The following is a 19,532-nucleotide window of genomic DNA, read 5'->3' as shown; positions in this document are numbered from 1 at the left end:
AATAAAAATATGCACATGTAGAAAATTTAAAAAACTAGAGGTGCAATTTTTCAAAATATTTTTTTTTGTAAATTTGTCGTGTTAAAAAAAAATCCAAAAATTATTAATCGGCTAACTTGAGTATCACATTTTTTAATCATTTAAAATTTTCCCGCTTATTTTTAAATTTAAAAAAAAAATTCCAATCAATCCAATGGGTAATTAATAAAAGTCAGTTAATTATTTTAAATTTTTTATTAAAGTACTTTGGCTTGTACATTTAATACTGAGTTTCAAGCCAGTTAATTACATTACTCATTAATTATATTTATAATATATTATAATATGTATCATAAATTATATGTATATTAATCACGTTTAAAATAGAAATGTACATTGTACGATTTACAGATAAATTTATACATTGTTTTTATAGCTTTTATAATTTATGATTATGATTATGATTATGATTATTGTCGGGTGATAAAAATATAAGAAAGAAAGTAGGCGTTGTTATGAATAATTTAAGTTAAGACACACACTTTAGCTGTTTGCACAAAGTGGGAGAAGAGGGGGGGATCGATTAGTGGAGCAATTTGGTGTGATAAGAAAATAATGTTACGATGATATCTGTCATCTGTCGCCTGTATGTCGCGTCGAGTGCGTTCCTCACATAATAGTGAGATTTAAATAAATTAATTGTCCGATGCGCGCGGAATATTAATCGCGGGAGATTTTTTTTAAATTTTTTAATCTAATTTATCGGAATTTATTTTGTTCGTATTGAGAATTACGCGGTAATGGTTATCACTGTCTAAATATTTTAAATAAAAATCCGTGGAACCCATGGAAATTTTCAAATTTCGCGGGTTTCTATTTAATTCAAATTTGAATTTATGACGATAGAAAAATTTTACTATGAATTTCTACATCGTATGGGTTTCTATGGATTTATACAAAATCACCATAAATTTTTTTACCATAGATTTTATAGAATCTTCTTTTAGAAATTTTTATAGAACCCATGGGTTTTCATCTGAAGTCACCATAAAAAAAAAATTTCCTCAGATTTCTATGGGCTCCGAAAAAATCTCATGGGTTTTTATCCAAAAAAAGTTATCAATAAAAAATTTTTACCATGGATTCCTATGAAACCCCATACTTTTTTATGGATTTGCATAAACATTCACAGCGACGCGTATCTACGGATTCCCATATAAATTTTTTAGACAGTGAAAAAAAAATTTTGGATACTTTGTATGGTGAAATTAAAAAAAAACATCATGACAACCATTATCGTATTTTTCTCAGCTTTTAATAAGACTAAGACCGAGTTTTTTTTTCATAGAAGGAAAAAGTTATTGTTATAATTTATATTTAAATTTTGAGTTGTTCACGCAGACTTTAATTAATTTTTACCAGGCACGAAAAAAGTTGTAAAAAAAATTAGTCGAGTTTTTACATTCGGAACTTCTAAGAGAATTTAAAATGAATTTTTATGAACCATTGGATGGTAAAATCAGTATAAAATATATACAAATAATGATTCCCTCCGTGAATAAGAAAAATGTTTTATGTATTCAATATCCTTTTAGATAAAAGTCGGGGAGTAATCATCTATTGTGGGAATCCTTGTTGGGCTTAGTCATAACACAACGTCCTCGATAGCATATTTCCGTCATATGCGATACTTTGGTGGAGGTCGAGGTCCTCAGGATCGCGCCCAACAATGCCGAGGCATTCTTAGCAGTTGGCGGTTCTGTTGTAGTTATCAGCGTGCCTAGAATATTGGGTGCACTGCCGTCATTACTGGGATTAATCGTACTCGTGGATTCTTCAGTTGTCTTTGTTTCCGTCTCCGTCTCAGTCTCCGTCTCTGTCAGTATCTGTATCCGTCTTTCTGCATCTGTTTCTTTTCTCTTCTCAATTCTTTCCACAACTTTGCCAGCTTTATCCCCTCGATTATCGACCAACGCCGTCGGCTTATCAGCAGTTGAAGTTTCTGTTGAAGTAGGGGTAGGGGTAGGAGTAAAAGTTGAAACAGAAATAGAAGTGGAAGAAGAATGACTGTGAGGTTGAGTAGTGGGTTTAGTTTCATCATCCCACAAATCTGGAGCGTTGTCAAGGATCGCGTGTTCCTCATCCGCAGTCTTCATGGTATCAAAAATAGCTTGCACATAATCGGAAATAGTTTCCACGTTAGATTCGCCTTCTGTCTTTGTAACGACACCCGGTACCTGAGTCGTCGAAGTTTCTTCCTGTTTATCCGAGCGCCCGTAGCCGAAAATGCTGCGATCTGGATAACGAACTTCGCTCCACTCGCTTCTGTGATTTTTCGGATGCTCTTCGTTACCATTTCCATCATCTCTGTCTTTACCTTTAGCTTCTTTGCTATCTCCGTCTTTTTTCGTCCAATCATACTCAGACTTCAAAGGCTTCTTCATTTTGCGCATCAGCCAATCGGTGTAGGCTTTGCTCGAGTCCCAAGATTTGTGCTGGGGAACCGGAGGAGTCGTCGACTCAGTGGAAAAGGAATCTCCAAAAATAGTCGTCTCGTATGTAGCTGGGGCACTATCGGTTGTTGTTATTCCCGAGTCTGTGTTATAGCTATCACCGTCGCTTTTTATTGTCTCTGTTGTTTCATTAGTGACTGGAAGTGACGTAGATACTTCTGACTGTGTGCGCTCTGTAATTTCAGTATTGATGGTTGAATCGGGTATTGTCGTTGTAGTGGTGGTTGTTGTTGTAGTAGGGGCAATGCCAGTGGTTGTTATTGATTCGGTAGGAACTTCTGGCGTTGGAGGTTCTTTGTAATTATTTAGATTTTCGCGGTATTTTGATGAAGACTGATCGTTAAAAGATGGTTTCACTTGTTCGTGGACGAAATTGTTGACGGCTGAGTTGAAGTGCTGGGATTCTGCGGTTACAAAGTCGTCGGATGGAGATGGACGGACACGGACACGAATTCTTCTTCTTCTACTTGGGATCTGTAGGCAATAGATGAATAAATATGAGTATTATATAATTCACAGCTCAGTATAAAACAAAAAATTTTCCTTACCCTTCTTCTAGGAGCCAAATTTTCGCCAGTGCCTGTAACTTCTTCAGCTGCCGACGACTTCTGTCCGAAATCAGTTGGCACAGTGGTCTCGCTAGTCATGTCTAGCCCGGGGGTGTTGGTTTGATTGTCAGAAGCGACTAGGACGGTGATAAAAGCATCTTCGGGACGCGCGGTGATTATTTCCGGTGCCTCCCCTTTGTTTTCGACGCCCATCTCTGTAAACTCTTTCTGTTTTCTGAGTACTTGGTCCTCTGGAAGCTGGTTGGCCGGCTGGAAAGAGGACTTGGTCAGCTTGGTCGACCACTGGCTCTCAGATCCGTAAATATCTGAGTCTGGTTGATGGGAGTAAGGTCTCAGCCGCGATTCATCACTATGGGCTTGATGCCGCAGATTACTTTGGTCTTGCTGCTCTTCGACGATGTCTGAGGCCCCGAAATTCAGCATGAATTCTTGGCTTGGATACTGAAATCAATCAATTGATTAGTTGTTTACTTACAACAACAATTTATTTATAAAAAAGCAAATAAATTTTACGTTTTCGTAGACATAATCCGAGCGACTCGGTCCATTTGATCCGGTATTAACTGGAAGGGTTTCATAATTCGCGTCATAAATCGATTGCCTCTCGATACTTGAATCCTTTTGATTTATCGAAATCCTGGGATAATTTTCTTCTAGTGGGAGATTATTATTCTCGTCAAGTGGGCCCTCGGTCGTGGTACTTGTAGTCGTAGTACGCCGACGTCCTGGTCTGCGTACCCGAGTCCGGATTCGGTTCTTGGGTTCTTCTGCTCTTACTCTAGGCTTCGCTGTGTACAATTGGTTATCCACTGCAGCTGGTGTCGTAGTAATAGGAGCGTTATTTGATGACTTTATAGTCGGCCGTGGACGATTTGGCGACTGATATTTCTGACGGTTCTTATTCGGCACTTGTGTGTGGGTCGGACTTGAATCTGCAGCTGTTTCATCTGTCGGCGCTATATTTTGTAGCTGTATCTGTAAGTTAAAAGATCAAATCTCCATTCATTTGTCCTTTAATCAATTAAGCATACGATCAAATTAATTAAATACGTACTGGTGATTCCGGAGCGCGAAATTTGCTGCTAATAAGATTATGCGGTTGATTAAAATTGGGCTTGCGTATAAATCCGTACTCTTCGTCACTGGAGTCGTCATTGCTAATTGGAGCGACAGTAGTAGTTGTAGTTGTAGTTGTAGTTTTAGGAGCGGCGGCTTGCACAATAGTCTTTGGATGCGGGCGATTTGCCGACTGTATTCTCACATAGTCATTTCCCTCGCTCAGCACCTGGGCCGTGGTGAGATAATTAGGCCGTGTCTTCGGTCTTGTCGGCCGAGTCGTACGTGCCGTCGTCGACACTCGTTGTGCCGGTTGATTGACTGCACTAAAGTGCACGTACTCATCCTGAGAGCCACGTGGTGCCGTTTGAATTGGGGAATCCTGTCGCGGACGACCACCTAAACGAGCTCGTACTCTCTGCCGAATTATCACCGGTGCCTGTTCTGTCGTCGTTGGCACTTCTGTCGTCGTCTATTACCACAAAATACATAAATAAATAAATAAACTACAAACGACAAAAATTAATTATAATCCGCGTTACAGATGTCAGGAAACGTATCAATTTTTTTTCTTTTAGTAATCGATTAATTTTTCTGGGGTAAGAAAATAAAAAAAAAATTTTACGCCCTTAGTTCACGAGTGCCATTAAGATATCTAACTATCTGTCATCTGTAACGCGAATTTATATAAATAACTCGACTTACTTCAGGCTCAGAAAAAGATTCATAAGGTCGCGGGTGAATTTCCGCAGAGTATTGATTATTATTTAACACCGGACTATTTTCACCACTTGTACTACTTCTGTCATCTTCATTACTATTATTATTATTATCATTATCATTGTCATCATTATTATTATTGCTGTAATTAATACTAGGACGATAGTCTACTTGAGAATAAGGCGTGTCCGTTACCCCCTCAATACTTTCAGTTTTATCGGCGTAATAATACTCAGGTGTCACTGATATTGGTGTCGACGGAGCATTATTATTATTATTATTATTATTATTAGCACCCTCACGTACATCATAATCATACCCCTGGCTCTCTAGATTACTCTGATAACCGGTATCAGATCCACGGAACCTGTCATGAGATAGTTGGGGATAATTTGGATTTTTCGAGTAATCACGTTCAGTTGTGAACGAGTGCTCGTCACCGTACGTCGACGGGTTTCCGGTGAGTGGCAGGTTGTAATTTTGATATGGCTGACGTGAGTTACCTAAATCTTCGGGGATGCTTCCTTCGTCAGCCAAAGTCTCCTGGGTTTGTGGGTTTGAAATTTGATTCGATGCCTGAAATTAATCAGCTCAATTAGTACTCATCATTTGTCGATAAAAAGCAGACTTAAGTGTACTAACAAACTTACTTCGTGATTACGAGTCTTGAACTTTTGTATCTTGGGTGTAGTGGGCCGGCGATACTGCTCTTGGGTGTATCTGGTAGTGGTGTCTGTAACTTTAGACCTACTTGGCTCGTAAGTGTCCTTGTACTCTTCCGTGGTGGTGGTGGTCGTGAATCGTGATCTAGATCTGTTAAATGGTCTCCGTGTACGTTCGTAATTACGCTGTGTAGTTGACCCAACGGTGAGAGAAGTCGGCAAGGGAGTAGTAGTAGTGCGAGCGGTGATTCTACCCCTGAAAGAGACCAATCAGTAACTGGGATCTCGAAACTTGGAGCCCGAATCTATTGTCTGGAGAAATCAATTCTTGGAAACTTACCTCTGTCGGACACGTGGTCTGTAAGTTGTTGTGGGCACTTCAGTGGTCGTAGTTGTTGTTGTTGTTGTTGTGGTTGGTGGAGGTTCAGTTGTGGTGGTGGCGATAGGAGTTGTGATAAACTTATCGGCCTCTTTAGCATCAATCAGTGAATTAACCAGACCCGGAAGTTGCGGGTGAATTGGCGGTAACTCTGGTGGCAGACTGTAACCGGGCACTGGAATCGGTGGATTGGGTCCCGCTGAGTTGGGGCCTACGGGACGGGGATCAATTTCTTCATAGGAGTTCTGGATGTTGGGGTTGAGGTGATAGATTCCGTGGTGCGGGTTCAATGAAGCCTGTTGACTAGGATGCTGGTAGGGGTTTTCGATGTGTCTGTGCTGAGAGTAGTCGTGTTGGTTTATCTGCGCCAACTGGGAGGTTATTTCCTGGTCCTTGTTCGGCTGGACTCGGGTATGCGAGTACCCGTCCTGGTAAGCGGGGGTCGTGGGGTTCAGTTCCGGGTTGTAGGAGTACGAAGACACGACATTTGGCTTTCGGTAATCGGTCGTGTACTCATTTGGATAAGGAGTGACCGACTGCTGATCGTATTGGTGTCGGTACTTGTAGCCTTCGTTGGCAGTTGGATAAGAACCAGGGTACTGTGGAGTCACTGTCTGCTGCTGAGCTGGCGAGTAACCATAGGGCGCAAGATTGGCCGAATCATAGGAAGCTTGATAGGCTTGTCCGGGTCCAGTGAATGGCAGATTCTGGTCAATGACATTGGGGACCGTTTTCGAGCTCTCTTGGCTGGCAGAGGGACCGATATTGTCGTCGATGCTGTTTACTATCACCGACCCAATGTGCGGATGTGGGAAAGGAATTTTGTAGTAGCCGACTGGTGGATTGAAGCTTAAAGGCGCTACAAAGAATGGCAGCTTGTCAACGCGTCTTTCCACGCGATTCATGTCTAGGGACGAGAGATAAGGGAGTTCGAACTTGGAATATCCATGTGGAGGATCTAGATTCGCGGGGCCAACGAACACGCGGGGGTTGCTAGAAGAAACGTGGTCCAGCACTGCGATAGTTTTAGCGTCTCGTAGGAAACGCAAGGCATCGATCACTTGGAACTGGGGTTGGCTTTCCTGGGCCTCGAGATCTGGGCCCATGAAAACTGCCAACGGAGGCTGGTTGGGTGGTGGTATGGTTGATGACTCTTGACTGTCTTCTTTCTGCGGACGTGTTCGTGGTTTGCTTCGGTGTCTAGTTCCCTTGGGTTTACCAGTTTCAGTGTGATGCTGATGATGGATTTGATCCTCTGAGCTCTTAAGAGCTGCGGCTTTCTCGCGATGTTCCTCGTCCTCACGAGCTAATTTTTCCAGCTCTTTCTGTCGAGCAATTGAACGTTCGATTTCGGCGTTTTTCTGTCTCTCCAAAGCCGCAAGCCGTTCGATTTCGGCTTGACGCGCTTTCTCTTCTTTCCGCCTAGCTTGTTCTTCCTCAGCACGTTGACGCTCTCGGGCCTCGCGGATGCGATCCAGTTCCCTTTGCTTGGCAAGTTCCTCAATTTTCGCCAATTCTTTGATTTTCTTTTCCATATCCCGCTGACGAGCTCGTTCTTGCTCTCGTTGACGTGCTGCTGCTTGAAGTTTTGCCTGGCGAGCTATTTCCTTGCCCTCCTCGTTCAAACGATCTAGTTCCTTCTGACGGGCCTCTTTGTAAAATTGGTCTACAGCTTCCTGTCCCTGGGGAAACTGGACATACTCTTGATTATAATTGTTGTCTTCTGCTGAAACGCCAGTGGATGACGGGGAATCCACTTGCTGCTGGTTAGTTTGGGGGGAATAACGATTCTCGTGTCGCGAGAATGAAAATTGGTTATGGTCGCGGTTTCTTTCCTCTTTGGATTGGCCTCGTTGCGCAAGTGTTTCCGCTGGCACGTATACCACCTGAATCTGTAAAGAAAAAAATTAACTGGCTTTATTGCTTCCCGCTTTCTTTTTTCAACGTCAATATAACCTATGTATTATCTCACTTACTCACACTCTTATTAAATAAATTAATATATTATTTATGTTGCAGTAGCGCTAAATAGACGATTCGAAACTTTCGTTATAGAAAATTTGCAATTTAAATAACTTTTTTTGACTTTTCGTTTAAATTGCCGCTAAACTATTAAAAATATGAAAAAATTATATTCTTACATTTTTATAGAAAATTTAATTTCCTACAAATATGATCTCATTAAATTTTCTCATAAATCCAATAGTTTTGTTACAATTTAAATTTAAACTAAGGCGCCAAAAAATTCAATTACTGCAAATTATTTATTTTACTTCAAATAAAATTTCTCGCTAAACTATCAGAGATACGACAAATTTACATCAGTCCAATTTTACAGGAAATTAAATTTCCTACAAAAAAGGTCTGAATAAATTTTTACATAAACCCAATAGTTTCGCCGTAATTCAAATTAGAAGTACCTAAACAATAAATGACAGCAATAAAATACAGCTGGACATAAACTGACCTCTTCATCAGAATTTTCCCCCTTATCATCATTGCCCGAGCCACCAGAGGGAGGTACTCCACCCTCTATTGCCGCCTCCTGGGATTGCTTGAACTGCTGAGAAGAATAAACCGGCGGCAAAGCATCTGGAGACAATTGCGGCGGTGACGTTTCGGAGTTGAAATCGACCTGACGATTCGGAATCGCATTTTGTCTAAAGGGTTGTTTGTTATCGTCCACTACATTAGGCAAGTATGCCTGATTCTATATAAAAAAAAACCCGAAAATCATTAATTAGTTAATCGCAGTCCCAAAATCATACACAAAAAAAATATTTTTTTGGCCCAAGAAACTTTTAATTTTGAATTCTTGGCAAGTAAAAAATTTTTCGCGCCAAAAAAGTTAAGATAAAAAAATAAAATACTTGTAGCAATTGTTGTTGCGATCGTAGCTGTTGCTGCAACAACAAAAGTTTCTGGATGCTCTCTTGAGTTTTTTGAAGTTGCAATAACTGCTGCTGGTATTCTTGCTGCAATGCCGGAGGTAAGTTGAGCGATTGAATATTATTATTGGTATTACGTAATAAAACCGAGCCAGAGGGTGACTGACTGTGACTACTGACCACTGACGTCTGATGCGGAAGTGCCGATCTCGGACGTGCTAAGGGAATCCACTCGCTGTTTGACGTCTGACGTGACCATCTATCGCTACTCTCCACTGACACGAGAGTCGACAGACTTAGCCAGGTTATCATTGATATCATCATCTTCCTTACAATCTATTTCAACAAAAATATAAACCGGTTTCCTAATTTTTTTTCTTTTATCCGCCAACTAATCAGTATCCTTTTGCTTCGCTTCGATATTAAGCAATCACTGATTTTATAATTGCGATTACAATTACGCGGATTGTAAATTACGAGTACAAAAAAATTTAATAGACATCTGGAACGAAAGTTTTTTTTTTTATTGACACTTTACACTCTAGTCATTCGTGCATTAAATTAACTTTAGGATTAGAAATTTAACATAAAAATAAATTTGAGGTTTAGTATTAAAATTTTGTTTTTATTTTTAAATTTTTCATGTTTAAAATTACAAAAAAAAAAAAAACAAAAAAATGCACTTGTAGAAAATTAAAAAAACTACAAGTGCATTTTTTCAAAATATTTTTTTTTTTTTTTTAATATTTATCATTTTTTGAATTTTTAAAAAATTATTAAAAGTCAGGTAATTATTATTTTTTAAAGAGAATGTTGTCGGCCTTCTAAAGTGTAAATTATCATTAAAAAAAAAATATTTCGTTATGTTGTAGCTGGTGCTTAGCGCAGTTAATTATAATTATTGTTTTTAATTGGAGGAAAAAATTTTTAGTTGGAACGAAGAGAAATAAAAAAAAAAAAAAGGAAAAAATTGTGAGTGGATGTTGGATAATTTTCTATGGATATTATCATTATATTTGAGATTATCGCTATCAACGTCATTGCAGTGCATGTATAGCGTGCGTGTCGTAATATATGTGGGCATATATGTGTATATATTGTATCGCAGGATTTGGAGTGCAACAGAGCCAACGGACTGTAAATAATCGTAAATACACTTAAATCCTGTTTTCTAAATAAGAAAATTATGAGACTGGACTTTTCTTTAACTTTATGGCTAATGGAATTAAAAGCAATTATTATTTATGAATTTATTTAATTATTTATCGGCGGCTAATTGTTGTTTTATTGTGAGATTAAATTAAATTTAATTTTTTTTTTATATTAATTGTAGTGGTTTGAAAGGTAGAAACTGAGAAATTTATTTTTTAACTTTAATTAGAGAAAACCTTTGTCGGTTTTTGTTAATTACTAGCTAAACTATTGAATTTAAGTGAAAATTTATAATAACCATTTTTAACAAACATCAAATTTTCTACAAAATTCTCTGAATACATTTTTTCATATCTTCAGTAGTTTAGCCGGAATTTCACTTCGAATTCCAACCAAAACCTTTTCAAAAATCGAAATTGATTTACTTCTTTTTAAAATCGAAATTCCATATAAACTATTGATTTCACATAAAAATTCATTGATATCTTTTTTGTAGGAAATTTAATTTCCTACAAAATCATTTCTATACATTTTTTTCATATCTTCAGTAATTTAGCCGGAATTTTAATTTGAATTTCTTCTGAACTACTTTTCCAAATTCAAAATTTATTTACTTCATTTTAAAATAAAAATTCCGTCTAAAATATTGATTTTACCGAAAAATTCACTGATATATTTTTTGTAGGAAATTTCATTTCCTACAAAATCTTTTTTATACATTTTTCTCATATCTTCAATACTATAGCCATAATTTGAATTCAAATTCAAAATATACGAGATTTCAATAATCAATCCCATGAAAACGATAAACTTCCTTTAAAAAAAAAAAAAGTACCACAATATTTAAAAACAATATCCAAACAACTATTAAAGTAAATATCATAATTAAAGTCAAATAACAATAAGTTGAAAGCACTTGTCTAGTAATGAGTCTCGAAAGAAAAATAATAATCATAAAAAAAAAAAACCCACAAAAGAAATTTAATAATAATTTAATACAGTAATAAGGCGTTTCATTATTCAATTGAACAATACTTTCGTGCATAAATATCCACTTGAGGATTGCATTTATCACGTTTACGTTAAAGTTGCAATAGTGCTGTACTACTGACATGATTACAACTAAACTGTCTACGTGCAGGATTCAAATCGCGGAAGACTCGCGTGTTTCCACAGTGAAATTATTATTTTTTTTGAGCTTTCATCCTCATCCTCATTACCATCATCTTCTTCTCAAATATCCACACATGATATTATGTTAATATTCTTAACAACAATAATGATAACAATAATTGTATATATTTATGCATCACACGTGTAGCGGACGCATTCCTAACTACTCCTTTTACTTTGATATCAACCCGAAAGGCCTACAAGTGTAATCGTACCGCGTTCCGTTTAAATAAGAGTACAAAGTTCCACACCCAATATATATATCTATATATATAGATATATTTAAGTTAAGTGAAATAACTTTCTCTTCGTCATTGTGATAGATGCACGATTATTTGTATCGCCAAGTGAATATAATTATCGATTGAATAAACATAACGAAGCATGCGTGCAAACCAGGTCAATTATTTTTCTCTATTTCTTTTTTTTAATTTTCTTTTTTAAGCTGCCCAATTTAAAAACACATTGACAAATTTTTAAAAATCAATTTTATAGGATTTTTAGATCCAGTGGTTTTGTAAAAAAATTTTTCAGTTACCGCAGAGAAATTCTGTGGTGTCACAGTAAAGCCGGACCATGTTAGCCACTTTATGAAAATTTAAGTAAATGGAAAATTACAGGGTTACAGTAATTTGTGGAAGGTGGGTAATATGGTCCGGCTTACTGTGATACCATAGAATTTTGAACAAGAATAATTTCTCTGTGTTTTGAAATTGGGCGGGAAGTTTGAATTTTCAAAGTCATGAGAGATGGGATTTTACTTTGAGAAGCAAAGAGAGAGGGGAGGAGGAAGGAAACAGGTGATGAGAAATAAAGGAATATATAATAAGTATGTTGAGATGGTAGAGAACTTTCTTTAGTCACCTTCGCTCTCTCGAGCTCTCATTTTCGTGGACCCGCTAAGCTCGACACCAAAAGATCGTTATGTTGCTTCCGATTGTCCGACTTTTAAGTTTAAGAACAAGGTGACAGATTAAATGTCGTATTGTTTATTTAATTAAAAGACAATTTTATTTTTTATTTTAATGGAGATAAAGAATTTGCTGTGGGAGTTTGGAAATTGAGATGGACAAAATTATTCTTAGTAAGATATGGCGGAAATGTGGGCAGTAAAATATTTTTTAGTTTCAGAAAAAAAAAAGTAATTTTTATTAAATTTTTAAATTTTCTTAAAAAAAAAAATCATTAAATAATTCAATGAATTTTTTAATTAAAAAAAAATTACGCTCATGATCTTAATGTTCATAATTACAAAATAATTATTAACGAACTCAATAAAATTAAAATTTAATTTAAAAAAAAAAATAACATATATGAACTTGATATTTCTAATTAAAAAAATAATTATTAATGAACAATAAAGTTTCTAATTAAAAAAAAAGTCTATTAAACAAAAGTACCGAGTAAACTATCGAGCATTAAAATAAAAAATATTTTTTGCCTTAATGTCTTCCATATAAAGCCGTACTTCCTGAAGTACTAGTTTTATTAGTTCCGTATGAAAAGTCTCAAAAACCAGTAGGTAAAAAACCGGCGGCTTCTTTAAATCACCAAAACTTCCGTGTTCCCTTAATTAGCTCGGATTTTATATAAATCCATCGCACAAACAAGTTCAATGTACGTTAAATAAAAAAAAAAATAATAAAAACCGCGGAAGACTTGCTTCGGCTCTTGGGAAATTTTCTAAATCCACTAAAAAGCCGCAACAAATAACCAGTCAATCATAAAAAAATTACAGCGATCTAGTAATAAAAGGATTTTATTTACACGGGTCGGTAACCTTTTGGGAAATTATACGAACAAAGTCACACACTGACCTCAATTTCAAAAATTTTCTCATTTTTATCCAACCAATGGACAAAATTATTTAATTAAATAATGAATTAGTTAACCAATAATTAACCAATTGATACCTTACCATTTTGAATTTTAGTTATTTTTGGTCCTTATTTTAAAATATTAACTACACAACACTGCACCACTCATCCTCTCCGAATCTTTTGAGTGAAAATAAAAATAGGCAACAAGAAAACCAAAAATAAAATAAATAAATAAATAAATAAATTAGCACTTGCACGTAAAAATGTAAATCCTAAAATATATGTACTCGAGTATTGAGTCGTGAATTGTCTGAAACAAGTTCTCGGTAAGCGTAAGACCTATATAAGAATCCCCACCATTTAATAACCATTCTTGAATAGAAGGTATCAGTATGGTCTTGGTCTCCAAGTATCCAATCTAAATGGCCCGTTCATGGATGCTAACAAGCTCTAAGAGAAAGCAGACAATGTCATTGGCTTAAAAAATCATTTTTTTTAGGTGATTTTTCGAAAATAGTTGAGGTTGAGATTTTTGGCGCGAAGCTCAGTTTTGGACACTTGGAAAATTTTAGAAAATAATTTGCAAGAGACGCAATGTCATGACTCATTTTTAAAATGTACAGAGAGGTACTTTTATAAAATGGAACTGATAAAATGGAAATTTTGTGTTATCACTTTTTAATTGATCAAAATAAAATTTTGAATGGCCAAAAATGTATCAGAGGCTGAAAATGGTACTCCTAGTCTGTATTGCATTTTTTCAGTGCCTTTTTGCAAAATTTTGACACGCATCTTTATTTGAAGAATAGGTTCCAAAAATACCGGTTCAAAAATTTACATAGCTGACGCGTGATTAAAATGATGGTCAATAGAATTTTTCGTGGGACCGTGATGAAATTGAAATTTTGTCGACTTTTTCTTTGGACGATTAGAGCGATCGAGTTTGAAGATAAGCGAAATTGGTCAGTTAGAAAATAAACCAAAAATTCTTTCGTAGTTTCATTTTTTATGACTTCGTTATATTATGGCTTAAGCTTCTTTTCGTGAAAGGGAACGTAAGCTAATTTGATTTTTACTTTTCATTTTATGGTAATTTTTACCAACTTCAAAATGGGAGCAATTTATTATTTTTTGGAATTTTGATGAAAGGCAGGATTTCAAATTTTGAAATGTATCAAAAATTCTACTTTCGCTGCTTTTCTTTTTTTAATTAACGAAGTTCCTTCTTTAATTTATGGAGGGTTCAAAATTAAAAAAATTATTTTTGAAAAATGGACAAACAGTAGATTGATGGAGTAATGGGCAAAAATTTTGGAAAAATTGTAATCAATTGGAGAATAATGAAAATAAGAATACCAGCTGGTTCTGTAAATGACAAACTGTATTGTAGTAGTTTTGGAATAATAAATAATAGGTAATGGATAATGGGCAATGACAAGTAGCAAGAATAAGTAACTAAATCCATAGATAATGTAATGCCATGGGAAATAATGTCGATGTTGTCCCCAAGACGGTAATTTTATCCGTTTACGATACGAAGAGTTAGTGAGAAAATACATATATACAAGTTTAAATATAAATAGTAATAATAATAAATAAAAAGATCTTGAAGGAGAGTGTGGATATCTAGGTCTCGCGGTACTGGACACTGGGTGGATAACTTTTGTACTTCCCTTTCACTGAGTGACTGAAAAATTTGCACCAACACGTTCTAGGTGCACTTTAAGAGGACGTGGCTCACCTAGGCCTACACTACATTTATACATATATATTTATATCATATGGGTTGTTGTATATTGTATTACTTGGGTCTGACTTGCTGTTTTATAATCGCCGATTTGTTTCATTTATGGAGATTGATGGAGATGATTTATTTTTTTAATTATTATTATTAATTTTTTTTTGTTGCTTAAGTATTTTTGTGGGTCGATGTAAGATATTACAGATGTTGGATAAGTTTTATTCTGCCAGTTTACCGTTAATGATTAATTTTGCTCATTTATAATTATAATTATGGAGACTAGGAATTTTGAGATCGCTCGCTGGGCTTGAATCGATATTCTGGCTAAACTATCGAAGATACCATAAAAATGATAATAAATGATTTTGTAGGGAATTAAATTCTCTACAAAAAAGATGTTATCAATTTTGACGTACATGCAGTAATTAAGACAGTATTTTAATTTGGAAAGAAGTTCAAAAATTTTCAGTACTTTCATTATGAATATTTTTTGAATTTCAAATTTGAATACTGGCCAAATTATCAAAGATACGGTAAAAATGTATGGGAACAATTTTGTAGGGAATTTAATCCTCTACAAAAGTGATCCTTATAAATTTTTATGTAAGTTCAATACTTTAGACGTAATGAGAGTTTGTATTCAAAATTATATATTTTTTTTATTTTTGTTAATTAATTTAATGAAAGTATTTTATAAAATAAATATACTGACCATTTGAACTCATAGATTACAAAACTGCATTAATAATATGTTGCATATGTATACATTTAATATGTCTAAAATATATATATTGTATACATTAACCCCTCTCTCGCCTTTCACGAAATAATCCAGTAATAACAGTAATAGACTTATGTAAGCATCGAGGATACGAGGACTTGTTCCTTTTTTAGATTTTAAAATAAATAAAAAAAAAGTATGAAATAAACCGCAAAAGGGAGATATACTTGCAATCTTCAAGGCCCGTGTATCCGGTCATTCAATTTGCGATCGATCTCAGTCTTCCCTACATAACATTTTAGCACATTGTTCCTCGTACAATAATGACTGAGGTACATACATAACACGTACATTATGTACCGCGAGATAAATACACGGTGTACGGAGTATAAAGAAATAAATAAATAAGTAAATAGAAGGAATGATGAATGAAGAGGGCGTTGGAGATTGGAGATGAAGAGAAACTCTAGAATTTAATGATTAAATAAAAAGATTTTCATCTCCTTCAACACCAAGTTCCAGAACTTCCGTTTCTTTATCTTTATAATTTTCTTACATAAAAATCTTTATTGTTTCATACATCCTTATACTTCAACAAAGATTACAATTTTCCCTTTTATAAGCCGATAATACTTTTGTTTTTATTTTTGAATTTAAATTGCGGCTCAAATATCAAAGATATCGAAAAAATATCTCTATACTTTTTTGTAGCTCTTTTGATCCTCTACAAAAAAGGTCTGATAAATTTTTTACTCAAAATTAATATTTTCAGCTCCACAATTTTTCAAAAATTTAAAAATTAAAATTTGTTATCTTAAAATTTTGACGGTAACTTTTGAAATTAATATAACAGAGCAAATTTTGAGAATATCAAAAAAAGTAAAAGGACTTTTTTGTAGGAAATTTAAAGAGCTACAAAAATGGTATGAGTGATTTTTATCATAGAATCGATATTTTGGCAGTTATTTAAAAAAAATAAAGAAATTCTTCTTTTCTTTGTCCAGCAGTTTGATGAATTAGAAGAATTCTATTGATTATTAATTATTGTTATTAGATAATCGTAATAGAATGACAAAATGTGAGTCATAGGTCACCGTGAGAAACATACTCTCTATTCAATAGCAATCATACAAGCGAATTAAAATTGCCATTCACTTTTACTCCTTCGGACAATCGGTTTCTATATCCAATAAATATTTTCTCAGCATTCAGCGGCAATTTAAAAAATAAAATAAAACAAAATAAATAAAAAAATGTTAACACAAAGGCCAAAAAAGTGGGATTACATGATAAACCCACGTTAAACTAAATCCTGTATTAAACTGTACTCTATTGTATCTCTTACTGTACGTAGTATACAGTAAAAAGATATTTATCGTTCGACTTAGAAAAATTCAAAAACCGTGTCACGATTTCTTGCGTCGTGCCGGTTGACTCGCGCCGATTCACTTTGTAATCAATTCCGTCTACTAAAAGTAATAATAACAATAACAATAACAACAAGAAACGTCAAAAAAACGCTTAATCATGATGTGATAAATTTCCGTATGATTAGAAAATTAATAATAAGGAAAAATTAATATTATATCAACAATAAAATTAAAACGAGCTTAACATAATAAGTCACTGTACCGTTTTTTCATGCTAGTCTTACATTATTATTTTTTTTTTTACTCAGAGAAAGCGGCCCGCCTTCTAAATGCATTCCATATCATATTAAATGAAGAATGCCTATTTTTTATTTTAATTATCTAATTTATTTTTAAAGATACTTTAAATTCATATTTTTATTATCATTTTTTATTGTCCGCTAAATTTATATTTTATGCATCCGGTGCAAATATAATTATTTACGGCGTAATTGGACTGAAAAGTCATTTATAGATCAATTTTATTTTATAATGATATTATTTGAAAATTTTCTAAATTACTAAATATCTAGAACTCAAATTTTAACAAAAAATTTTAAGAATTCTGTCTCATGTATTGATGGAATTATAATAGCTTCCGTTAATTTTTCCACTAGCGAGAGAATATTTGGCGATGCGACACCTAGCGGCGGCCGTACAAACTAAAAATTTTATAGGTCTCAAAAATTCCATTTTTTACAGCGTAATTGGACTGAAAAGTCATTTATAAATCAATTTTATTTTATAATGATATTATTTGAAAATTTTCTAAATTACTACATATCTAGAACTCAAATTTTAACAAAAAATTTTAAGAATTCTATCTCATATATTGATGGAATTATAATAGCTTCAGTTAATTTTTCCACTAGCGAGAGAATATTTGGCGATGCGACACCTAGCGGCGGCCGTACAAACTAAAAAATTTATAGGTCTCAAAAATTCTATTTTTTGAAACCTTGAAAAGTTATTAGAGAAATTATCGATTGTTTTATAAGTTTCTTAGCCAGCTTTGCTTCATGGAAAAAATTGTGGTTACTACAGCAGCTGTAGTTGAGGTTACAAAATTTGGAAAAACCTCAACCGCACGTGTAGTAACGACGACTACAGTCAATGTTTACTACAAATTCAAGTCAACAAATGGGTAGTGACATCAAAAATTGTTGACTTGATATAGATGTCAGTACTTTGTTTGTAGTACGCTTTACTACATATTGGAGTACTTGCTACTACAATATTGTGGTTAGAAAGCCAAAATTTTTTTCGCGTCGGCAATTAACTGGAGATGTTAAATTACTAAGTACTTTACAGATAGTACTCTGTAGTTTGTTAACCGACAAGTATACAGTAGACTGGAATAAAATAGAAACGGAGATTTAATTTATACCCCGTATTAAACAGTAGGATTATAGGAATATTTAAACGTGACTTAAGTAACCGCAAAATGTTAATCCTTTAAGTTGGAGGTTTGTACGGATACCAAGTTGCCGGGCAGAGGTTAAATGACGAGCTTGTAAAACCGCAGATGAGCAATGAACTTGACCGGAAGTGGGTCATGATTCTTTATCATTATTTTTTATTGCTTGCGTGCTTTGCCATGCGAAACTATTTTCTCTATTATTTTTTTTTTTCTATAAGTTATTGTTATTATTTGGTTATTTGGTTGTGTTGATATGAGACCGAATAGTCATGAATATTTTTGTTGTTTAAGATGATAGATTGTAACTGAGAAATGATTGGGCCGGGCAGTTAAAATTTTATCAACTTAATGGATGATAGATTGAGATCGTAATTGAAAAGTGTGGTCGGGAATTGTAAATAGCTATAGATTTAATTTTATTTATAGGCGCAGTGAGTTTAAGTTGTTATTGGTGAGAGGTAAGAGTATGATCTTACTTTCACTTCGAGGGTATGTGGACCCAGACGAAAAAAAAATATTAAATATTTGTGTCAAATATGTATATAGATATACATATACATGCTATTCAAATTTTATTTCCATATAAATTATTTATTCAATCAGTGATAAATTATTCTATTGGATTAATGATTATTATTAATGAGATTATGAAGAAAATTAATATTTATTTATTCGGTGATTATTAAAGTCGGTTAATTAATTTATCATGGTAATGATTCATTTTAGAAAAATTATATTAAAATTTTCTCTAAGAATTTTAGTTTTTTTAAAATAATAACTTAAATTTTCATTTTAGGGCAAAAGTCAATCAAATGTTTTTTGTAGCCCTTTAAATTCTCTACAAAAAGTATCTCATTAATTTTTTTGATATTTTAATTATTTAAGGCATAAAATTAATTTTACCCATTGTAACAATTTAAAAAATTGTATTTAAAACTTTTAGAAGTCCTAGCGCCTGAAATATGAAGTTTAGAAAAAAAGTCATTCAATTATTTTTTATAGAAAATTTTCCAAGCTACAAAAAAGTTTCTATCAACTTTCTTCATACATCTGACCCTTAGCCCGCAATCTAAATTCAAAGGCAACAAAGCCCAAGTAAATTCCTGGCCTAAAAAAAAATATCACAAAGCCAATAAATTTTCTAAAGCATCCTTGCATAAGAAATGGTCATCAACATCTTGAATGGCGATGTTATTATTATGAAAAAAATAAGAGGAAGAAGAGAAAGAAGACCGGACTGGTCTGACAACCGAACGGATGTCCGAAGCCGCAAACTTGACCCACATACCTCGCGCGGTGTGGCTGACCTACTATTGCAACTACACCTTAC

The 19,532-nt window shown here is 34.2% G+C and overlaps 2 protein-coding genes across 3 annotated transcripts in view; one reads left to right on the top strand and one right to left on the bottom strand.

The window, feature by feature from the left end:
• LOC103570826 (anoctamin-5) overlaps positions 1-19,532 on the top strand; it is a 28,645-nt gene that overhangs the window by 1,174 nt on the left and 7,939 nt on the right. The window lies entirely within an intron of this gene.
• Positions 271-13,207, bottom strand: LOC103570827 (mucin-5AC). 2 transcript variants are annotated; one of them, XM_008548705.1, is made up of 11 exons: positions 13,010-13,207; positions 8,947-9,102; positions 8,749-8,853; positions 8,346-8,588; positions 5,840-7,770; positions 5,488-5,755; positions 4,823-5,413; positions 4,116-4,589; positions 3,575-4,036; positions 3,041-3,502; positions 271-2,966 (listed from the first exon to the last, which is right to left on the bottom strand). In XM_008548705.1, the coding sequence occupies exons 1-11, from the start codon at positions 13,010-13,012 to the stop codon at positions 1,593-1,595; spliced, it is 6,069 nt and encodes a 2,022-aa protein (XP_008546927.1). In that variant the 5' UTR covers positions 13,013-13,207; the 3' UTR covers positions 271-1,592. The 2 variants fall into 2 exon arrangements, with proteins under 2 accessions (XP_008546927.1, XP_008546926.1); XM_008548704.1 differs by having other exon boundaries at positions 8,749-9,102.

This window comes from Microplitis demolitor, chromosome 5 (genome assembly GCF_026212275.2).
Source record: "Microplitis demolitor isolate Queensland-Clemson2020A chromosome 5, iyMicDemo2.1a, whole genome shotgun sequence".
NCBI lineage: Eukaryota > Metazoa > Arthropoda > Insecta > Hymenoptera > Braconidae > Microplitis > Microplitis demolitor.
Note: the sequence above shows the minus strand (reverse complement) of the source record. Positions and strands in the feature narration are given on the sequence as shown.